The 18,499-nt window shown below is 42.1% G+C and overlaps 1 protein-coding gene across 9 annotated transcripts in view; it reads left to right on the top strand.

Annotated features, from left to right (window-relative positions):
• ECPAS (Ecm29 proteasome adaptor and scaffold) overlaps positions 1 to 18,499 on the top strand; it is a 96,702-nt gene that overhangs the window by 77,022 nt on the left and 1,181 nt on the right. For 7 of the 9 annotated variants that reach the window (XM_059657632.1, XM_059657631.1, XM_059657634.1 and 4 more), the window contains 13 exons: positions 376 to 441; positions 1,631 to 1,720; positions 3,042 to 3,108; positions 3,656 to 3,747; positions 3,826 to 3,892; positions 4,072 to 4,263; positions 4,872 to 5,080; positions 5,825 to 5,868; positions 5,965 to 6,157; positions 8,807 to 8,945; positions 12,315 to 12,420; positions 12,614 to 12,702; positions 15,957 to 16,028. In XM_059657632.1, the coding sequence (XP_059513615.1) occupies positions 376 to 441; positions 1,631 to 1,720; positions 3,042 to 3,108; positions 3,656 to 3,747; positions 3,826 to 3,892; positions 4,072 to 4,263; positions 4,872 to 5,080; positions 5,825 to 5,868; positions 5,965 to 6,157; positions 8,807 to 8,945; positions 12,315 to 12,420; positions 12,614 to 12,702; positions 15,957 to 16,028 (1,426 nt within the window). Of the gene's footprint in view, positions 1 to 375; positions 442 to 1,630; positions 1,721 to 3,041; positions 3,109 to 3,655; positions 3,748 to 3,825; positions 3,893 to 4,071; positions 4,264 to 4,871; positions 5,081 to 5,824; positions 5,869 to 5,964; positions 6,158 to 8,806; positions 8,946 to 12,314; positions 12,421 to 12,613; positions 12,703 to 14,678; positions 14,798 to 15,956; positions 16,029 to 18,499 lie in introns of those variants that run through there. The other 2 variants (XM_059657635.1, XM_059657633.1) reach the window with 2 other exon arrangements.

Below are 18,499 nucleotides of genomic sequence, written 5' to 3'. Positions count from 1 at the left end.
ATTTTCTTGTTGCTTAGACACATTTTTAAAAAACCTTAGGTGGAAATTTACTTAGTCTATTCCTTTACTTAGGGGATGGAGAACCTGAGGCTCAAGTAGGCTGGATGACTTGTTCAGAGCCTTACATGTTAATTTCTGAGGGCCGTTAATTTCTAAATATTGTCTGAGTTTCTCACCTGTAGTGAGATGCTGCCTCTACAGGTAAATGGTTGAATGTAGGTCAAAAGGAATTAGAATTGGACTTATGTTTGACTTTGTTATATATATTATCTTTCAAAAGAGTCTTCAGTTTGGCATAAAGCCCTTTTATGCGAGTGTGTGGAGGTTCTTCTTTGTTAATTGAATGTGCTGAGTGACTTCAGTTTCTGTTCTCAGGCTGCAATGGATAGTGCTCGACTCAGTGCTGCCAAATCCTCTCCCATGATGGAAACAATCAACATGGTCAGTGCCTAATGTAATGAGAGAGTTTAAGTGTGTTTGCTTACCTTAGAGTGTAATTGTTCAAAGTTTCTAGGTTACATTAAATGAAATAGGAATTTAAGGGAGAGTCAAACAGCTATTGTGACTTCAGTTTTTTCTTAGTATAGTTCTTTCTTCTTTTGTATTACTAAATGGAATAAATGATTTTTCAAATACTAGAATCCATTAGTCCAGAGTTGTATTATAGGAGAACAATATTATTAAAATATTTCTGTATAGATCTAGGTATCCTTTGGCCTACTTAGCAAGATTCAGATTTTTGTTGCTGCCAGAGCATTGTCTTTGGGAAGACCTGGGGCGGTGTAGGCGGGACATATTCAGTGAAGCAGGCAGCATAAAGGCAGGGGAAGAGACCTGAGCAGTATTGATAGGTTTTTTTTTTAGTCATAGGAAGGGATTTGCAAAAAAGAACTGCTTAGCACCGAAGTTCTAAGTTCCTGGATTCTTAGATTAGGAGTCGCTAAAGTCACTAAAGTTGTCTCTGTTGTGCATACCCTGGAGTGGTTAATCCAGAGCTCATGAGCGACTGGAAATAATTTTGCTAAGCAGATCACAAGCCTGGACAGAAGGAGATATTTTTTACGGTTTACTGAGAGACGGGCCAAAGTTTGGTCTAAGGATGTTACTTCTTAATTGGATTATTGGGAGGAAAAGAAAACTTAAATAGGAATAGTTAGCAAACACCTTATAGATGTGCTCTTTAGTAACAGAATATACTTAATTGCATTGTAAAAAATATAGTGAAGCAAATCTGCTAAGACATCAACTTTAATAAGATGGATTGGTAGGGCAGACCCACTGAAGACCAGTTTTAATGTAGGTCCTTATACTAAACATGGACTGACAGAGGAAGTAGGTCCAGCAAAATCCTTTTTTGTTGGATAATCATTATTAATTTTCTCCTTTAGAAAGTCAGTGTTTTTCATTATTTCTGTTTTGTTTATAATGCTGAACCACCGATGAATGGTTTTTGTTTACAGTACAATGATGGTTTTTACATTGAAATTGGAGCAAAATCATACTAGTGATTTTTCAACTTCATGTCAAATTTAGTGGGTACATATTTGATTGACATGGGCAGTTTTTAATTGAAGGTATGGTATGGGCTTTATTGTCTAAGGTTAACTTTATATTTATTCTTTTCCAAAAGTGCCTGCAGTATCTTGATGTGTCGGTGCTGGGTGAGCTAGTTCCTAGATTATGTGAACTGATCAGAAGTGGTGTAGGTCTTGGAACTAAGGTAAGTGTATTTTTCACAAGAGTAATTCTCATTTGTTTAGGCCACAAAAATATAATAGCCACATGTTTGAAATTCATTTATTTTTTTAAAAAACCCAATATTCTAGGTTAACCAGTTTGTTTTTATGGTTGCATTAATAAATTAAGACATGTAACTAATTTAGGAAATGACATGTGACTTAATATTGTCCTTTTTAGTGGAGTCATTTCTGTCCCCTAGGTGCTGTGTATATGCCCTCTGGGTTCTCATTCATTATCACTTATTAATGGGAATGCTCATCCATTAATAAGTTATCAGGTGTGGTTGTTTTTAGGTGGGGATTAGCATTTTCACAGCACTCAGCAGGTGTTTGGATAGGAAAACGTCTTTCCAAGATTTTTCAAAGATCAGACCCTACCCGCACACTCTAAAAACAAGCAAGTCACATTTTTTTTTCCTCCTGACAAAATTAACACTTGTTTGCCTTTTAAAACTTTAGCATTTATATATAGATCATGGGGGCAAGTTAAAATTTGTCCTAAGCTTACCACCCAGAGATCATTGCTGTTAATATTTCCAAGTGTTTCCTTCCAGCTGCTTATTCTTGCATGTGTCTTCCACAGCGTCCTCTTTAATGGTCATCTGATATTCTGCTGTGTGGCTGTCACATCATTTCTTTCTTTCTTTATTTGTACATCATTTCTTTTAATCCTTCAAGGAACATCTGATTTGTTTTCAGCTTTTTTGATATTAAACAAAGCATGTTATGAATGTCTTGGGACGACACATGTGAAGCTATTTCTTATGGTTAAATTTCTAGAACTGGAAATGTTAGAACAAGGATGGATAAGATGACATATGTTGCCCTCCCAAAATATTGAATCAGTTTTCTTTCTTTTTTGGAAAAAACAATTTTTTTGTTATTGATTTTTAGAGAGAGAGGAAGGGAAAGGGGAAGAGAGATAGAAACATCGATGAGAGAGAAACATCGATCGGCTACCTCCTGCACACCTCCTACGGGGATTGAGCTCGCAACCTGGGCATATGCCTTGACCGGGAATCGAACTGGCGACCTCCTGGTAGATGATGTTCAAACAACTGAGCCACACTGGCCAGGGCCAGTTGCAGTGTATGAGAGCACCCATTTTCCTCCTGGAGGTTTTGAAAAAAAATCTCTGCATGGCTAATTTAAAATAAGAGTTTTCCTCTTTCCAGATTGATTCATGGAGGGGCTGTTAGACTTTGTATATTTTATTTTTAAATCTTCGAAACCCACCTAAAACAAAGGGTTTCAGAGCGCTGTGACCATCAAATTTAGACCTTTGCCTTTGTAACCCTGTAGGGAGGCTGTGCCAGTGTCATTGTGTCATTAACTACTCAGTGTCCCCAGGACCTAACACCCTACTCAGGTGAGTTTGTCAAAACTGTGCGTAGTGATATTTTTCTATGGTCATGTCTTGTGTGACAAGATTTAAAAAAAATAATTATTATTATCATTCTGACATGCTTGTGATCCTGTGTACTTTTTCTCCCTCTTCCTTTATCTCTTTGTTTGCAGGAGTAAAGGATGATCAATTTTAGCAAGTTTTATAAGTGTTTGATTATTTCTCAGTGGTATAAGAAGGTGAAAGTATCTGTCATCCTGTAGGGTTTGTTTACTATATAGCTCATTATACATCAGCAATTTTCTCATCTTACATTGGCCCCTAGGGGGGCCTAATGAACTTTGTGTACCTAGCTTTCATTTTTTCAACTTCCTTCACAATATTTTAGACACAGATGAATTTTAAATTTTATATCAGGCAAATGGACATTACAAATATAATATACAAGGGCTCTAAACTACCCTGGAATAAATCAGGTATTAATTCCAGGGTTAGGTTTGTTTTGGTTCTGGGGACAGAGCAAACCATTTGGTCAACCAAGTGCCAGATTTTTCTCCTTTATTTCTGATAGGTAAACTTATGAGTGCTTTACTTAGTGGCCTGACAGATCGAAACAGTGTAATTCAGAAATCCTGTGCATTTGCTATGGGCCATTTAGTTCGGGTGAGTTGAATTTCTTACCTAGTTAAGTAATTATACTTAGATAATTATACAGAAATGACAGTATTGTTTCTTTTTCAGACCTCACGGGATAGCAGCACCGAGAAACTCCTGCAGAAGCTCAATAGCTGGTATATGGAGAAAGATGGTACCTTTTAAATATTTATATTATTTTAAATTCAGATGTTAACAACCTAATCTGATTTTATGTGCTTTGCTAAGAACATTTCTAATTGATTTTACTGTGGTCCAGATTGAGCAATAGTCTATTTAGTTACCCTTAAAAACAGTATCATAAGGATTGTGTTTTTTTCTGCTTCTCTTCAGAACCCATCTACAAGACCGCTTGTGCTTTGACTATTCATGCTATTGGACGCTACAGCCCTGACGTATTGAAGAACCATGCCAAAGAAGTTCTGCCTTTGGCATTTCTAGGCATGCATGAGATTTCTGACGAGGAGAAATCAGAAAAGGAAGAATGTAACTTATGGACTGAAGTGTGGCAGGAGAATGTACCTGGTTAGTAAACAGTACCTATGAGTTAAACCTATTTCTTAAGAATCACAGCTGGAGTTTTTACTCATATTTTTCATTCATAAACTCCTGTAGCTCCTTTCCCAGGACCTTAATAGCATGTGTCTTGTTTGCTTTTGAGCCTCTATCCCAGTTGCTGAGTTCTCAAGGTTGGCACTCAGAGCTCTTCTCTTTCCTCTCTCATTGCTGCCCCCATGCAGTAGGAACGCTGCCCCAGAAGAGTAGAGTTTTACTTTGAGAGTGAAGAGTGATTTTATGTTGCCTTAGAGCAGTATTTAGAGTAGTGCTTCTCAAACCACCCTCCCTTTTTTTTTTTACCTGGACACACGCACATCAGTGGAGTGAGGACTATTGGCATGATGCCCTCATGTACATACCCAAGTACATGAAGTCCTGCGGTTGTAGAGATAGAACACAACACCACCTGCTTTCTCTCCCTATTACGGAGTGGCATAATGTAACCATTAAGAATCACTGCTTTAGACTGTGGTTACTGACTTTTTCAGACTTAGGAAAGAAAAAGCAGTAATTTATTTTAATTTTAATTTTTTTGTCACTTAAAAGTTGCTTTAATTTTACCGTTTGTAACCTAGGTTCCTTTGGTGGCATTCGGTTATACCTGCAGGAGTTGATTGCTATTACCCAGAAGGCTTTACAGTCTCAGTCCTGGAAAATGAAAGCCCAGGGTGCAATTGCCATGGCATCAATTGCAAAACAAACCAGCTCCCTAGTACCTCCATATCTGGGAATGATACTGACCGCATTACTGCAAGGCCTCGCTGGAAGAACATGGGCAGGAAAGGTAAAGGAACCACTCACGCCCCGTTAAATCTAACGTATCCTTAAAGGGTGATGACTTTGTCTTTCATTTCTTACAAAAATTAGAATCTGGTTTTGTGAGATATCAGATGGATTGTTTTTGTGAACCAGATTTTCAAAGTGCAACCCATGTGTCCTGAATACTGCATAGTAATGCTGGAGATTGATTTTTTACTTATCATGTTTAGCTTTTTAAGATAAGTCTTAAACCAGTGACCTCATGCACAGATCAGGATTGGGCATATGTGAAATTGAATAGCAAGGCAGGCTGTCCAAACCTGGACCTGAGGATGCTCATCTCTGGGCCTATGAATGAGTAACAGTCATTTTTTATACTAGGGCAGTAGTAGTATACTTACAGTGAGCACCCAGCAGGGAAAATGAGATTGTGGCAGCATGAAACAGTCTATTTGATGCTGTAAACGTCAGTGTTGGCCAGTGCAGTACCAGAGAAGAAGAGCTGGGCTAGAAGCAGATTAGTTCTAACTCCATTGTCCACACTTCTGCCTGTGTGACCTTGGGCAAGTCAGCTCTCTAGGCTTTATGAAATGGAGAGAAAGGCAGTTGTTCTGCATCTATGGGTGTACTTATTAAACAGTAAGAGCCTAAAGATAAGATGACTCTGGTTGATTTTTATTGTTGTAGTTATGAAATTGTAGTCATAGTGCAAAGAATGTAAATGATAAATATGTGTGTAATAGCATTCTCTCATTTTTCAACCCTTTAGGAAGAACTGCTGAAAGCCATTGCCTGTGTGGTGACAGCTTGCAGGTAAATGTTCTGTTTGTGAAGATGCCATTTCTTAAACTGAACCCGAGAGTGGCGGCCTTTATTAACTGTTGTGACGCTTTTGTATGGGTCCTGTAGTGAAGAGCTGGAAAAGCCTGTGCCAAATCAACCCAGCACAAATGAAATTCTCCAAGCTGTTCTCAAGGAGTGCTGCAAAGAGAACCCCAAATACAAAATTGTAGCAATCAGCTGTGCAGGAGATGTCTTGAAGGCCACCAAAGAAGACAGATTCCAGGAGTTTTCTGACATTGTCATACCTCTCATCAAGAAGGTAATGACCACCTGTATCCTCTCAGGTCTGGTTTCTACTTCAAAAATGAAAAAGAAAAGATTTTTCTGTGTTCTGTTTGCATATCTTATTATAGGATTAGTGTAGCTGCAAATAGTAAAAAATCATTGTCCTCATGGTCCACAGTGTAGCTACATTCCAGACAGGTGATGGCAAAGCTGAAGAAAGAATGAAGGATCAAAGTAGGCATGTCAGTGCTTTCTTAAGGAGAGTTCCTGGAAATGCTGCCTGGCATTTTCACTTCTATCCCGTTGGCCAGTACTTAGCTGAAATCTGGCTGCAGATGCATTCTTGGTGTCCATTAGTCCTTCATGGTAGAAGGGGACAGTGGTTAGCTTTATTTTATTTATTTACTAGAGGCCCGGTGCACAAAAATTTGTGCACTTGCAGGGGGAGGGGGTTCCCCTCAGCGTGGCCTGTGCCCTCTCGCAGTCTGGGACCCCTCAGGGGATGACCACCTGCTGGCTTAGGCCCACTCCCCGGGGGGGATTGAGCCTAAGCTGGCAATCAGACATCCCTCTGGCAGCCCGGCAGCCCTCGGAGGATGTCCACTTACCAGCAGGGAGCAGACCTAAGCTGCAGTCGGACATCCTTAGCGCTGCTGAGGAGGCAGGAGAGGCTCCCACCACCACCGCTGTACTGGCAGCCATCAGCCTGGCTTGTGGCTGAGCAGAGCTCCTCCCATGTGAGAGTGCCCTGACCACCAGAGGGCAGCTCCTGCATTGAGCGTCTGCCCCCTGGTGGTCAGTGTGTGTCATAGTGACCAGTCATTCCCAGTCTTTCTACTGTTAGGGTCAGTTTGCATATTACCCTTTTACTATATAGGATAGAGGTCTGGTGCACTGGTGGGGGCCAGCTGGTTTGCCCTGAAGGGTGATCCGGATCAGGGTGGGGGTCTCGCTTGGATGCCTGGCCAGCCTGGATGAGGGGCTGATGGCTGTTTTCAGGCTGGCCACACCCCCTTTAGGGTGGGGGTCCCCACTGGGGTGCCTGGCCAGTCTGGGTGAGGGGCTGAGGGCCGTTTTCAGGCTGGCCTGCAACTGAAGCTCCCAGCCTCTCCTTTTTTTCCTTTTTGTTTTTTATTCTGGGATTTATTTACCTTCTGTAATTGAAACTCTGTTGCCTTCACTGACGCTCCCAGCTCTGAGGCCGCAGCTGGCTGAAAGCAGGTATCTGGGGTTTGTTTCACTTCTATAATTGAAACTTTGTTGCTTTTGGAGCTGTTGCTTTCGGAGCTCAGAGCCAGGCTGCGGCAGGAGGGGAACCTTGGCTTCCTCCATCACTGGAGCAAGCAAACCTCCTGCTCGCTTTAGCTACGTGGCTGCCGGCCGCCATCTTTGTTGGCAGTTAATTTGCATATCTCACTGATTAGCCAATGGGAAGTGTAGCGGAGGTACGGTTAATTACCCTTTTTGTCTTTTATTAGATAGGACTTTAAATATATTTTTATTTATTTCAGAGAGAAGGGAGAGGGAGAGGGAGAGATAGAAACATCAATGATGAGAGAGAATCATTGATTGGCTGCCTCCTGACTGCCCCCACTGGAGATTGAGCCAGCAACCTAGGCATATGCCCTGGCCTGGAATTGAACCTGTGACCTTTCAGTCCACAGGCCGACACTCTGTCCACTGAGCCAAACCAGCCAGGGCTGGTTAGCTTTATTTTTAAAACAAAGCAGAAGGATGAGTTTATTACACGGGTTTCGACCTGCAAGCCAAGAAACTCTAGGCTACAGGAGTGGACATTAGAATGAATGGTCTCTGTCATACAGGGTGGGGCAAGACTGGGTTTACAGTTGTTCATATGGGAAGTAATACAATAATTAATAGGTGCTAATATAAGAATAACCTCTATGTTTTGCATACTCACAATTGTAAACACACTTTTGCCCCACCCTGTAGTTACAATAAGCTTTGCCTTTGAGCTTGTGCAGAAGTCACCCCAGCCTCCTAGTGTGAAGACAGGAAGCTCAGTATGTCACCATTAATGGCCTCTGCCATTTAATGGGGGGCACAGGGTTTGATCCAAAACAGACTTCAGTTTCATTTGGAAAATGAAATACTTGTTTTTAAAGAAATAAGGGTATAGTTTCACTATTTTTTGTGACACATGAAATTGTTTAAATAGCATTCTTATTTCTTGTGTGGCTGCTAATTTATAGTTGTTTTCTTTGAGTAAAAAGGCTATTTAAATAATATTACCTACATAATAGATTTGGAAGACTTATATTTCAAGTTGACGATATTTCGAGCTAGCTGGATGAGTCACTTCCAACCTGTTTCCTTCTTATAGGAGTTTGGATTTAGGTCATTACCAAGTTCTTTCATCTTTAATTCCATGATTCTAATGCAAGTATTTTTATGTGGTGCTCAAAATACTACATATACAGTGTTTATTTTCCACTTTGCCTCAGATTTCCTTGAAACGATTTCCCATATTTATTAGAAGATGTAGTATCCTGTTACAAATTCTTTTTAGAAATAGGAAAACTCAGGCTAGAGAATTTAGCATTTAATTCTTGGTTAACATCTCCTACTTTGGCACCCTGATTGTTTTAATAGTAAACCTGTAACTTCGAAAAAAATTACATTTTGCTTTCCTTTTTTCTTGTTTTTTGGGGGCATGTTCTAGAACTCGCCTGAAAGCATTGGAGTCCGGACAACCAAAAATGAAGACGAGAATGAGAAGGAAAAGGAGCTGCAGCTGGAATCTCTGCTAGGAGCCTTTGAGAGCCTGGGCAAAGCCTGGCCCCGAAATATGGAGACTCAGCGTAAGCACCAGAACCTGCACTTGAAGAAGTGCTGTAACCAGAGGTTACTTATTGAGAGCAGAGATGTTCTGAGTGATAAGTTATTGTTTCTTGTACCTTCTGACTGATTAATAGAATTATCCAACACAAATTTTACTCCTACATTAGCACATAATCCTATTGTATCAGTTTGTTAGGGTTGCTATAACAAAGTTCCACAGACTAGGTGGCTTAACCAACAGAAATTCATTTTCTCACAATTCTATTTGAGATCAGGGAGTCAACAGTGTTGCTTTCTTCTGAAACCTCTCTTGGCTTGTAAATAACGATCTACAATGCTTCCTAATCTCTTCTTATGAGAACACCAGCAATACTGGATTAAGGTCCACCCCCATGACCTCTTTAAAGATGCTGTCTCTCAGTACAGTCGTTCTGAGGTTCTTAGGATTAGGACTTAGTTATGAATTTGGGGGAACGCAATTCAGCCCTTAACACCCATGATTTACTATATATATAGTTTGACTGTAAAAAGAATTCTCTTACTCTTCTTTGTGATACTATTTGCTGAGCAATCCACAGAATATATTAGTGGGGTCTCTTCATCTTGAAAATTAATGGCCTTGTAAGTAAACAAATCTTTAATTAGCAAGTGAAATCTCTGTTTCACTGAGAACCTTGAGACTTTTTGAGAGATTTTTAGAATTGGACGTGTATTTCCAAAGGGTTAAGTAGATGAGCAAACAGTAAACCTTTTTTTGTTGGATTAGGTTGCAGTTAGGAGTCTTTTGACTGGGCCTTGAACTTGGGAATCAGGCTCCTCTGAAGTTTGCCTTCTGTTAGTTTCTGCAGTGTTTCCCCCCCAGACATCTTAATATGCTTGAATGTTATTTAAAAAGTATGTTGATTATTTGTAATTGGATATGTCTGAAATCAGATTTAAGATTGTCTCTGAGCCTTGTCATTCTTTTGTGAACTTTAAAAAGTAGATTTTCCATGTATAGGAAGGATTTTCCAAAAGATAAGTATTTATAAATGGTCTTATGTCTTGGCATTATGTTATGGACTGCAGTGGAAGTCTACTTTTTTTTGACGCCATCAGGGCTACTGATTTTTTCTTGAATAGGGTAGGAAAAGTAGGGAATTTATATAAAAACTAGTGGCCCAGTGCACAGATTCGTGCACATTGAAAGGAAATTAATTAGAAGAAAGATTCGTGCGGTAATTACGTTACTGCAAAAAATTACATGTCAAAATAGTATATATAATATAGTATAAAATTAAAACGTGTGTGATAGGCAGCAGCGAGAGCTTTACATGTATCGCGCATGCACGAGACGTTTATTTTTAAATGGCCGGTGCACATCGGTCAGACAGACGGATGGTTGGTCTCTTGGCCTTTTATATATATAGAAGATGATACCTACCCAAAGCAGTTTATTTAAGTGTAAGGCATAGAAATGTATATTCATTTGCCAGTTATTGAGGAGAAGGCCAAGCCTTTGATAATTGAACTGTTACACATTGACTTCTTGTACATCTTACTCACAAGGTATCATCTACAATTTCTGAGTTCTGTTTCTTTATTGTAGAAAAAGAGGCTAAAATCTCTTATGCAGCAATTCCAGTGCAGAATTCTTGTAGATTTTTACTGTTATCTATCTTTACATATGTGAATCAAACTAAAAATAATGACTTTATTGCGTTTTATACACCTATTTCATCAGTTAGTGTACTATCCTATATAATAATAGACAAACATGGTAATTAACCGTACCTCCGACATGCTTCCCATTGGCTAATCAGGGCAATATGCAAATTAACTGCCAACCAAGATGGCGGCCGGCAGCCAGGCAGCTGAAGGGAACAGGAGGCTTGGTTGCCCCGGCGATGGAGGAAGCCAAGGTTCCCCACCTGCCGCTACAGGCTTCTGAGCTGCACTCTAAGAAACAATGTTGCAATTATAGAAGCTAACAAACCCCAGAAACCTGCTTTCAGCCAGCCGGGCCTCAGAGCTGGAGCTGCAACAGTGTTTCAATTATAGAAGCCAAACAAACCCAGATACCTGCTTTCAGCAGCCAAGGTCTCAGAGCTGGAGCCAAGCTTCAGAGCTAAAGCCGGCTCTCAGTTCCAGTGACAGCCATAGAAGGTAAATAAATCCCAGAATAAAAAAAAGAAAAGAAAAAAAGGAGAGGTTGGGAGTTTCAGTCACCTGCCAGCCTGAAAACGGCCCTCAGCCCCTCACCCAGACTGGCCAGGCACCCCAGTGGGGACCCCCACCCTGAAGGGGGTGTGACCAGCTGCAAACAGCCATCAGCCCCTCATCCAGGCTGGCCAGGCACCCAAGCAGGACCCCCACCCTGATCCAGGACACCCTACAGGGCAAACCAGCCGGCCCCCACCCATGCACCAGACCTCTATCCTATATAGTAAAAGGGTAATATGCAAACTGACCCTAACAGCAGAAGGACTGGGAATGACTGGTCACTATGACACACACTGACCACCAGGGGGCAGACGCTCAATGCAGGAGCTGCCTTCTGGTGGTCAGGGTGCTCTCACATGGAAGGAGCTCTGCTCAGCCACAAGCCAGACTGATGGCCGCCAGTACAGAGGTGGTGGTGGGAGCCTCTCCTGCCTCCTCAGCAGCACTAAGGATGTCCGACTGCAGTTTAGGTCTGCTCCCTGCTGGCAAGTGGACATCCCCCGAGGGCTGCCGGGCTGCCAGAGGGATGTCTGACTGCCATCTTAGGCCCAATCCCCCTGGGGAGCGGGCCTAAGCCAGCAGGTGGTCATCCCCTGAGGGGTCCCAGACTCAGAGAGGGCTTAGGCCGCGCTGAGGGGATTCACCCCCACCCCCCCAAGTGCACAAATTTTTGTGCACCGGGCTTCTAATAATTATATAATTGTAATTGCCAAGTGCAGTTGGCATGACTGGTTTGGGATAGAGCTGCTGTCTGTTGGTAAGCCCACAGGAGCTCCCGCCTGCAGAGTTCTGCTTTCTTATCATTCAGGATGTTCTACAGGGAAATGGAGTGTGGTTAAGATTCAGTGTCAGTTCCTTGGAGAAGGATACTGCTTTGAAAATGAACATTTATAAACAGACATACAGGACCTTCATGGGGGAAGTTCTGATCAGGATAGTTTGTTTGGGAATTGGACACAAAGTCAGCCTGAAGTTCTGTTTGGTTTTTTTGAAATTTCATGGCTTTAACTTAAGGCATTTGTTGTTTTATTTTTTCTTCCTTTTCCCTCTTTTTTTCTGTCTCCCTATCTCCCACCCATCTCTGCCCCTCTGTCCCTCTCCATTTTTGTCTCTGTCCCTCACTTGCTTTGTTTTTTGCTCCTTCACACTCCCTGTACTGCTCTGTCCCATTCTGTCTTTCTTCCCAGGTTGTTATCGGCAGGAGCTATGCAAATTGATGTGTGACCGGCTAAAACTCAGCACATGGAAAGTGCAGCTAGGAGTCCTACAGTCAATGAATGCCTTTTTTCAGGGGTAATTTGCTTCATAGTTTATTTATTTCGTCCTTTTCCCCTTAGCATTTTATATGTAATCAATGAAATTCTTTTAAGTTTTAAAACTAAATGACATCATAAAGTGATAATGCAGATAGAAATTATTTGTGCCAGAAAGGTTTTGGAATATTTCTTAAAACTGGCATCTGTATCTTGTTTTCTGATTTTTATAGATTAATGCTTTTGGAAGAAGAACATGCAGATCCTGAGGCTTTGACTGAAATTCTCCTTGAAACTTGTAAATCAATCACATATTCTTTAGGTGAGTGTGATAAACTGACATTGATAAGGGGTCCTGATTTTAAAGGTCAGGGAGCTGAGCTTCAAATATTTTCCAGCTTGTGCTAGGAACTAAGTTTATGGAAGTATTAAACTATCCTATTTAATATACTCTGTATGCCCAGACTGAAATATATTAACCTGGAACTATAATTTAGGACTTTCACTCCTAGATTAGAAAAACCTTTGTGATAAGTATTTTTAAAAAAACTTCTACTTGGAAATAATTTTAAACTTACAGAAAAGTTGCAATAATAGTACATATATCCCACATATGAAATCATATGGTTCTCGACTTTTGCTGTAGGACTTATTTTGCTAGGCATTCTCAAGATTCATCCATGTTGTCTCAATGGCAGTATTTCATCTTTTTTTATGGCTGAGTAGTATTCCATTATAATATGTACTACATCTTTATCGAGTCATCTGTCGAGGGATATTTCAATTATTTCCATGTGTTCACCACTATGAATAATGTTGCAGTGAACATAAGGATACACATGTCTTTGCGAATAAATGTTCTCAAATTTTTCAAGTACATACCCAGAAGAGGGGTTGCTAGGTCATATGGTAACTCTATTCTTATTTTTTTGAGGAATCTCCATAGTAGCTGTACCAGTTTACATTCCCATCAGCAGTGAATGAGGGTTTCTTTTTCTCCACAACCTTTCCAACACTTATTTTACTTGTCTTGTTGATAACAGCCATTCTAACAGGTGTGACATGTAATTAATGAAGCTAAGCATATTTCCATATATCGGTAGGCCATTTGTATGTCTTCTTGGGAGAAGTGTCTTTGGATTGTTTGTTTTGTTGTTGTTGAGTTCTATGATATAAAACTGAAAGCACCAAATGAACAAACAAGACAAGTAAAAACTCATAGCTCCGGCCAGGTGGGTCATTTCGTTAGAGCATCGTTTCCATATGCCAAGGTTGTGGGTTTGATCCCTAATCAGGGCACATGCAAGAATCAGCCAATGAATATATATGTGAAACAACAAATTGATGTTCCCCCACCCCCTCTAAATCAATGCAAGAAAAAATAACCACGCGAAAAAACCCTTATAGATACAGACAACAGGATGGTGGTTACCAGAGGGAAAGGAATGTGGGGGAGAGATAGTAGAGGGTAAAGGGAGTCCAATATATGGTGACTGAAGGAGATTTTACTTTGGGCGGTAAATACAATACAATATAGAGATGATGTATTATAGAATTGTATACTTGAAAGCCTATATAATTTTGTTAACCAAAGTCACCCCAATAAATTTAATTTTAAAAAGCTAGCAAAAACAAACAGAAACCTGAGCTCAATGACTTGCCAGGCTTAGCTCTCAGACATGGATGACACTGCCCCTGGGGTGGGAAGGTTGGGCTGCCATGAAGAGGGGTGACTTTTCCATCAGCCTGTGCCTCGGTTTCCCTCCTGTCCCATGCTGAGGGGCCCAGTCAAGATATTAAATAAAAATAGTTCATATAATACCTATATATCTTTTAACCAAAGTTGCCTGTTAACATTTTGCCCCATTTACTTAATCATTACTTCTATGTACATATTTTTCTTGAACCATTTGAAAGTATATTGTTTATGTCACACCCCTCTTACCTCTAAATTTTTCAGTGCCTGTTCTCTTACATCACCTCAGTACAATTACCAACTTTAGGCAGTATAATGATGCAGTTTTAAAAATCAAATTCTTTATTGTTCATGTTCTAGGTTTTCCGTTGACTCAGAATGTTTTTTATAGAATTTCCCCCCTCCCCTCCATTAAGGAATTTCAGTCCAGGATCATTTATTGAATTTAGTTGTTATATCTTTTTATTCTTCTTTAATTTGGAACACTTTCTCAGCCTTTCTCTGGCCTATATGACATTGACAATTTTGAAGAAAAGTCTCCCCCTATCTTTTTTAACTGGAAGGTTTCTCATGGTGTTTGTCTCATGTTTCCTCCTGATTAGATGCAGGTCATGACTTCCCAGTTGGGATACTCCCTCCGTAAGTGACGTGCCTCACATCAAGAGGCACACAGTGTCCATCTGCCCTCACTGGCGATGTTAATTTTGATTACATGGTCAAGGTATATTCAGTTTTCTCTACCTTCTAGTTAATATTCCACCTCACCCCCCTCGTGTCTAATAAGCAGCCTGTGGGAAATACTTTAAGACCATTTAGACAACCTGCTCTTCTTCACAACTGTTTGAGGAAGCAGTGTGGGGAGGACACTTCAGGCCATGCAGGCATGCTGCTCCTCTCCAGAAGGCCTAGACCTAGCACGCCTCAAGGTTTCTTCCTGAACCCGTTCTCACTGAGACGGCTTTCTAACTCCAGCCTCCCTCACATTTACCTATTGACAGTTGGCATCCTCATAAGCAAGACCCCACCCTCTCCCTATCTCTATTATCGATACTGATTCATGGATTCCTTTTCCCCCAGTTGGTTTATAATTAATTATTTTTCTTAATTTGTTGCTCATATGGTCGCAGATTTGGCCAGTGGAGGCTCCTTCAAGCTGACTCCTGTGTCCTGTTGACAGGTCACCGTCATTCTTATAGGCCCTCTTGTACTTTGTAACGAACAGGATGTTATAAACTCATCTTGTGCTTTCCTTGCTGTGAGTTTGGTTGGGTTAATTTTTTCGGTAGACAATTTCACTGTGAACTAGATGCTGATCGAGAGCAGTGGTCGCCAACTGGTGGTCCATGAGGTCTGAAAGGTTGGCAACAGCTGATCTAGAGTAGACACTAAGGAAGTATGTTTTAGCTGTATAGCGTGCTTTCGGATAAAGAACTGGCAGTTAAGAAACTGGTCTCTACAGGGTCCCAGGCAGGTGTCTCTGATTTTGCCCTCACCCTGGGTTGTGTAATGTTCTTTGTTAATTTGAGGTCATGCAAACCTAAAGACCCTTCTTAGGTATTATGAGGAGATGCATATGTGCTTAAGTAGTGTCTTTTGAATTCCCACTGCTAAATTGGGTCCTTTAAATATTGCCATTTAGTGTGGTGATTGATATATTTGGCTGACATTTTTTTTTTAAGCAAGGAATGTGGGCACATAGCACATTTCAAGTATTTAATGATAGATAACCCGGAAAGGGAAGCTTACTTCAGAAAAGGTGTGTCTTTCCCTGAATTTGTCATTTCTTAACATCTTTCAGTAACATTAACTTAATCTTGGAGCTTTTGTTTCGAAGGCATATAAAACAAGTAATGTGCATTATGTGATTTTTTTTTCCTTAGAAAATAAGACGTACTCGTCTGTGAGAACAGAAGCTTTATCTGTGATAGAATTACTGCTTAAAAGGCTTGAAGGTGAGTTCCTGATAGTTCTGATTGAAAAACCGGAAAGCCAGGATATTTTATGGCATATGTTTTAGAAATTATTTTCTGTTTTTAATAAGCATATGCTCTAAATTACAAATTTATGGACATCCAAGTGGGACAGACAAAGATAAAACCCTTAAATTTTATTAAAGTGTTTAAATTTTATGAAGTTGTAGTTATCTTAGAATAACAGTTTTTGTTTCCAGTGTGAATCCTGACTTAATCTTGTTTATTATGGCATGTGGTTGACAGTGCATAGTATAGCTCACTGTCCACATGTAAATAAACAGAATGACACACTGAAAAGTGGAATTGGGAAAGCATTTTAACAATTATCCACCCGAGTCATCTAATGTGATAGCATTTTCTTAATCCTATTTTTTCCTGTTTTTCTTTTTTTAACCTTCTTATAAAGAAGATTTCTTCTAGTGGCTGTGGTAAAAGAAAACATTTTCTCCAGTGGTGTATCTGTTACTAATTTTAAAAGGAGGCCCCTTTTTTCCTTTTCTCTTCTTTTTTTTCCCATTATTTTAACCCCAGGGAATAGGGAAGAAGAAGCAGTTTTCTCCAGATCCTGTATATTTGAAATTTTTGCTTATTTATTTTTGCTTAACATTTAAAGGACCTCTCGTAGGTCTCCATAAAACAGGCTTTTTAGACTTAGTAACACTACACACCTTGTAATCCTTTTTTTCTTTGTTGAAATGCAAGAGCAAGGCCCCTTATCAGATCACTGAATTTGCACTGTTTGCCAAATATGCATGAATGTATTCTAGGTGAGTAAAATGAGGCTAAATGGTGAGGTAACATGCCAAAACCACATCACTAGAAAGTGGCAGAACCTCACAAATAAGACTTAGGATCTTTACTTTGAGTTTCTCTGATGCTCCCCTTAAAGAAAGGAATAATAAATTATCATCTGTTGAAACTGACTGTGCAATTTTGAAATTTGTTCAATATTTTTTTAACTGAACAAACATCTATACTAATAAAAGGGTAATATGCTAATTAGACCGGACATCCTTCCAGACAAAGCCACAGTGGCGGGGGCTGAGGGGCGATCAGGCCAGCAGGGGAAGGCAGTTAGGGGCGATCAGGCCAGCAGGGGAAGGCAGTTAGGGGCGATCAGGCTGGCAGGGGAGGGCAGTTAGGGGGCGATCAGCCGGCAGGGGAGCAGTTAGGGGCATCAGGCTGGCAGGCAGAGGTGCTTAGGGGCGATCAGGCAGGCAGGCAGGTGAGCAGTTAGGAGCCAGCAGTCCCAGATTGAGCCTACACCAGCAGTCGGACATACCCCGAGGGGTCCTGGATTTGAGAGGGTGCAGGCTGACTGAGGGACCCCCTCCCCCCCCTTGCACGAATTTCGTGTACTGGGGCTCTAATCTACACTAATAAAAGAGAAAAATGGTAATTGGCGTACAGCGCTACCCTTTTCATTGGCTAATCAGGGCTATATGCAAATTAACTGCCAACTAAGATGGCAGTTAACTGCCAACAAAGATGGCGGCTAATTTGCATATGTAGGCACAATGCAGGGCGGCGAAAGGGAAAGCAGGAAGAAGACCCCTGCCACTGACAGTGATCAGAAACCCAGGGGGGAGCTAAGAGCCGGGGGGCAGGGCAAAGGCGGCCCTGGGGCCGCCTTTGCCCTGCCCCCCAGCCATGATCAGAGAATCAGGCGCCTTTGCTGCCCTGGCCAATGATAGCAGGAAGTAGGGGTGGAGCCAGCGATGGGAGCTGGGCACGGTCGAAGCTGGCAGTGCCAGGAGCTAGGGGTCCCTTGCCTGGGCCTAAAGCGGAGCCCACGATCATGGGGCCGCTGCAGCTGCGGGTCCCCACTGCCCGAGCCGGACGCCTCAGTCAGAGGCGTCCTGCAGGGGCGTAGCCCGCGCGATTGCGGCGCACCCTGCTGCCACTGCGGGTCCCCGCTGCCCGGGCCGGACGCCTAGGCCAGAGGCGTTAGGCCTGGGCAGGGGCAGAGCCTGCAACTGCGGGGAGCTGGGGGTCCCCTGCCCAGGCCTAATGCTTCGGCCAGAGGTGTTAGGCCTGGGCAGGGGCAGAGCGGGAGATTGCGGCGCTGCTGCCGCTGTGGGTCCCCGCTGCCCGGGCCGGACGCCTCGGCCAGAGGCGTTAGGCCTGGGCAGGGGCGGAGCCTGCAACCGCGGGGAGCTGGGGGTCCCCTGCCCAGGCCTAACACCTCGGCCAGAGGCGTTAGGCCTGGGCAGGGGCAGAGTGGGAGATCGCGGGGAGCTGGGAGTCCCCTGCCCAGGCCTGACACCTCTTGCCGGAGGCCTCAGGCCTGGTCAAGGGGCCGATCCGGTGATTGGTGATCGGAGGGTGATAAGGGTCAACTCCTCTGGCCAAGGCATCAGGCCTGGGTGGGGGGCGGAGCCGGGGATTGGAGGGATATGATGGTCCCCTTGCCCAGGCCTGAAGCCTGGGTCAGAGGCGTCAGGCTTGGG

The sequence above is a fragment of the Myotis daubentonii genome, chromosome 11 (assembly GCF_963259705.1).
Source record: "Myotis daubentonii chromosome 11, mMyoDau2.1, whole genome shotgun sequence".
NCBI lineage: Eukaryota > Metazoa > Chordata > Mammalia > Chiroptera > Vespertilionidae > Myotis > Myotis daubentonii.
Note: the sequence above shows the minus strand (reverse complement) of the source record. Positions and strands in the feature narration are given on the sequence as shown.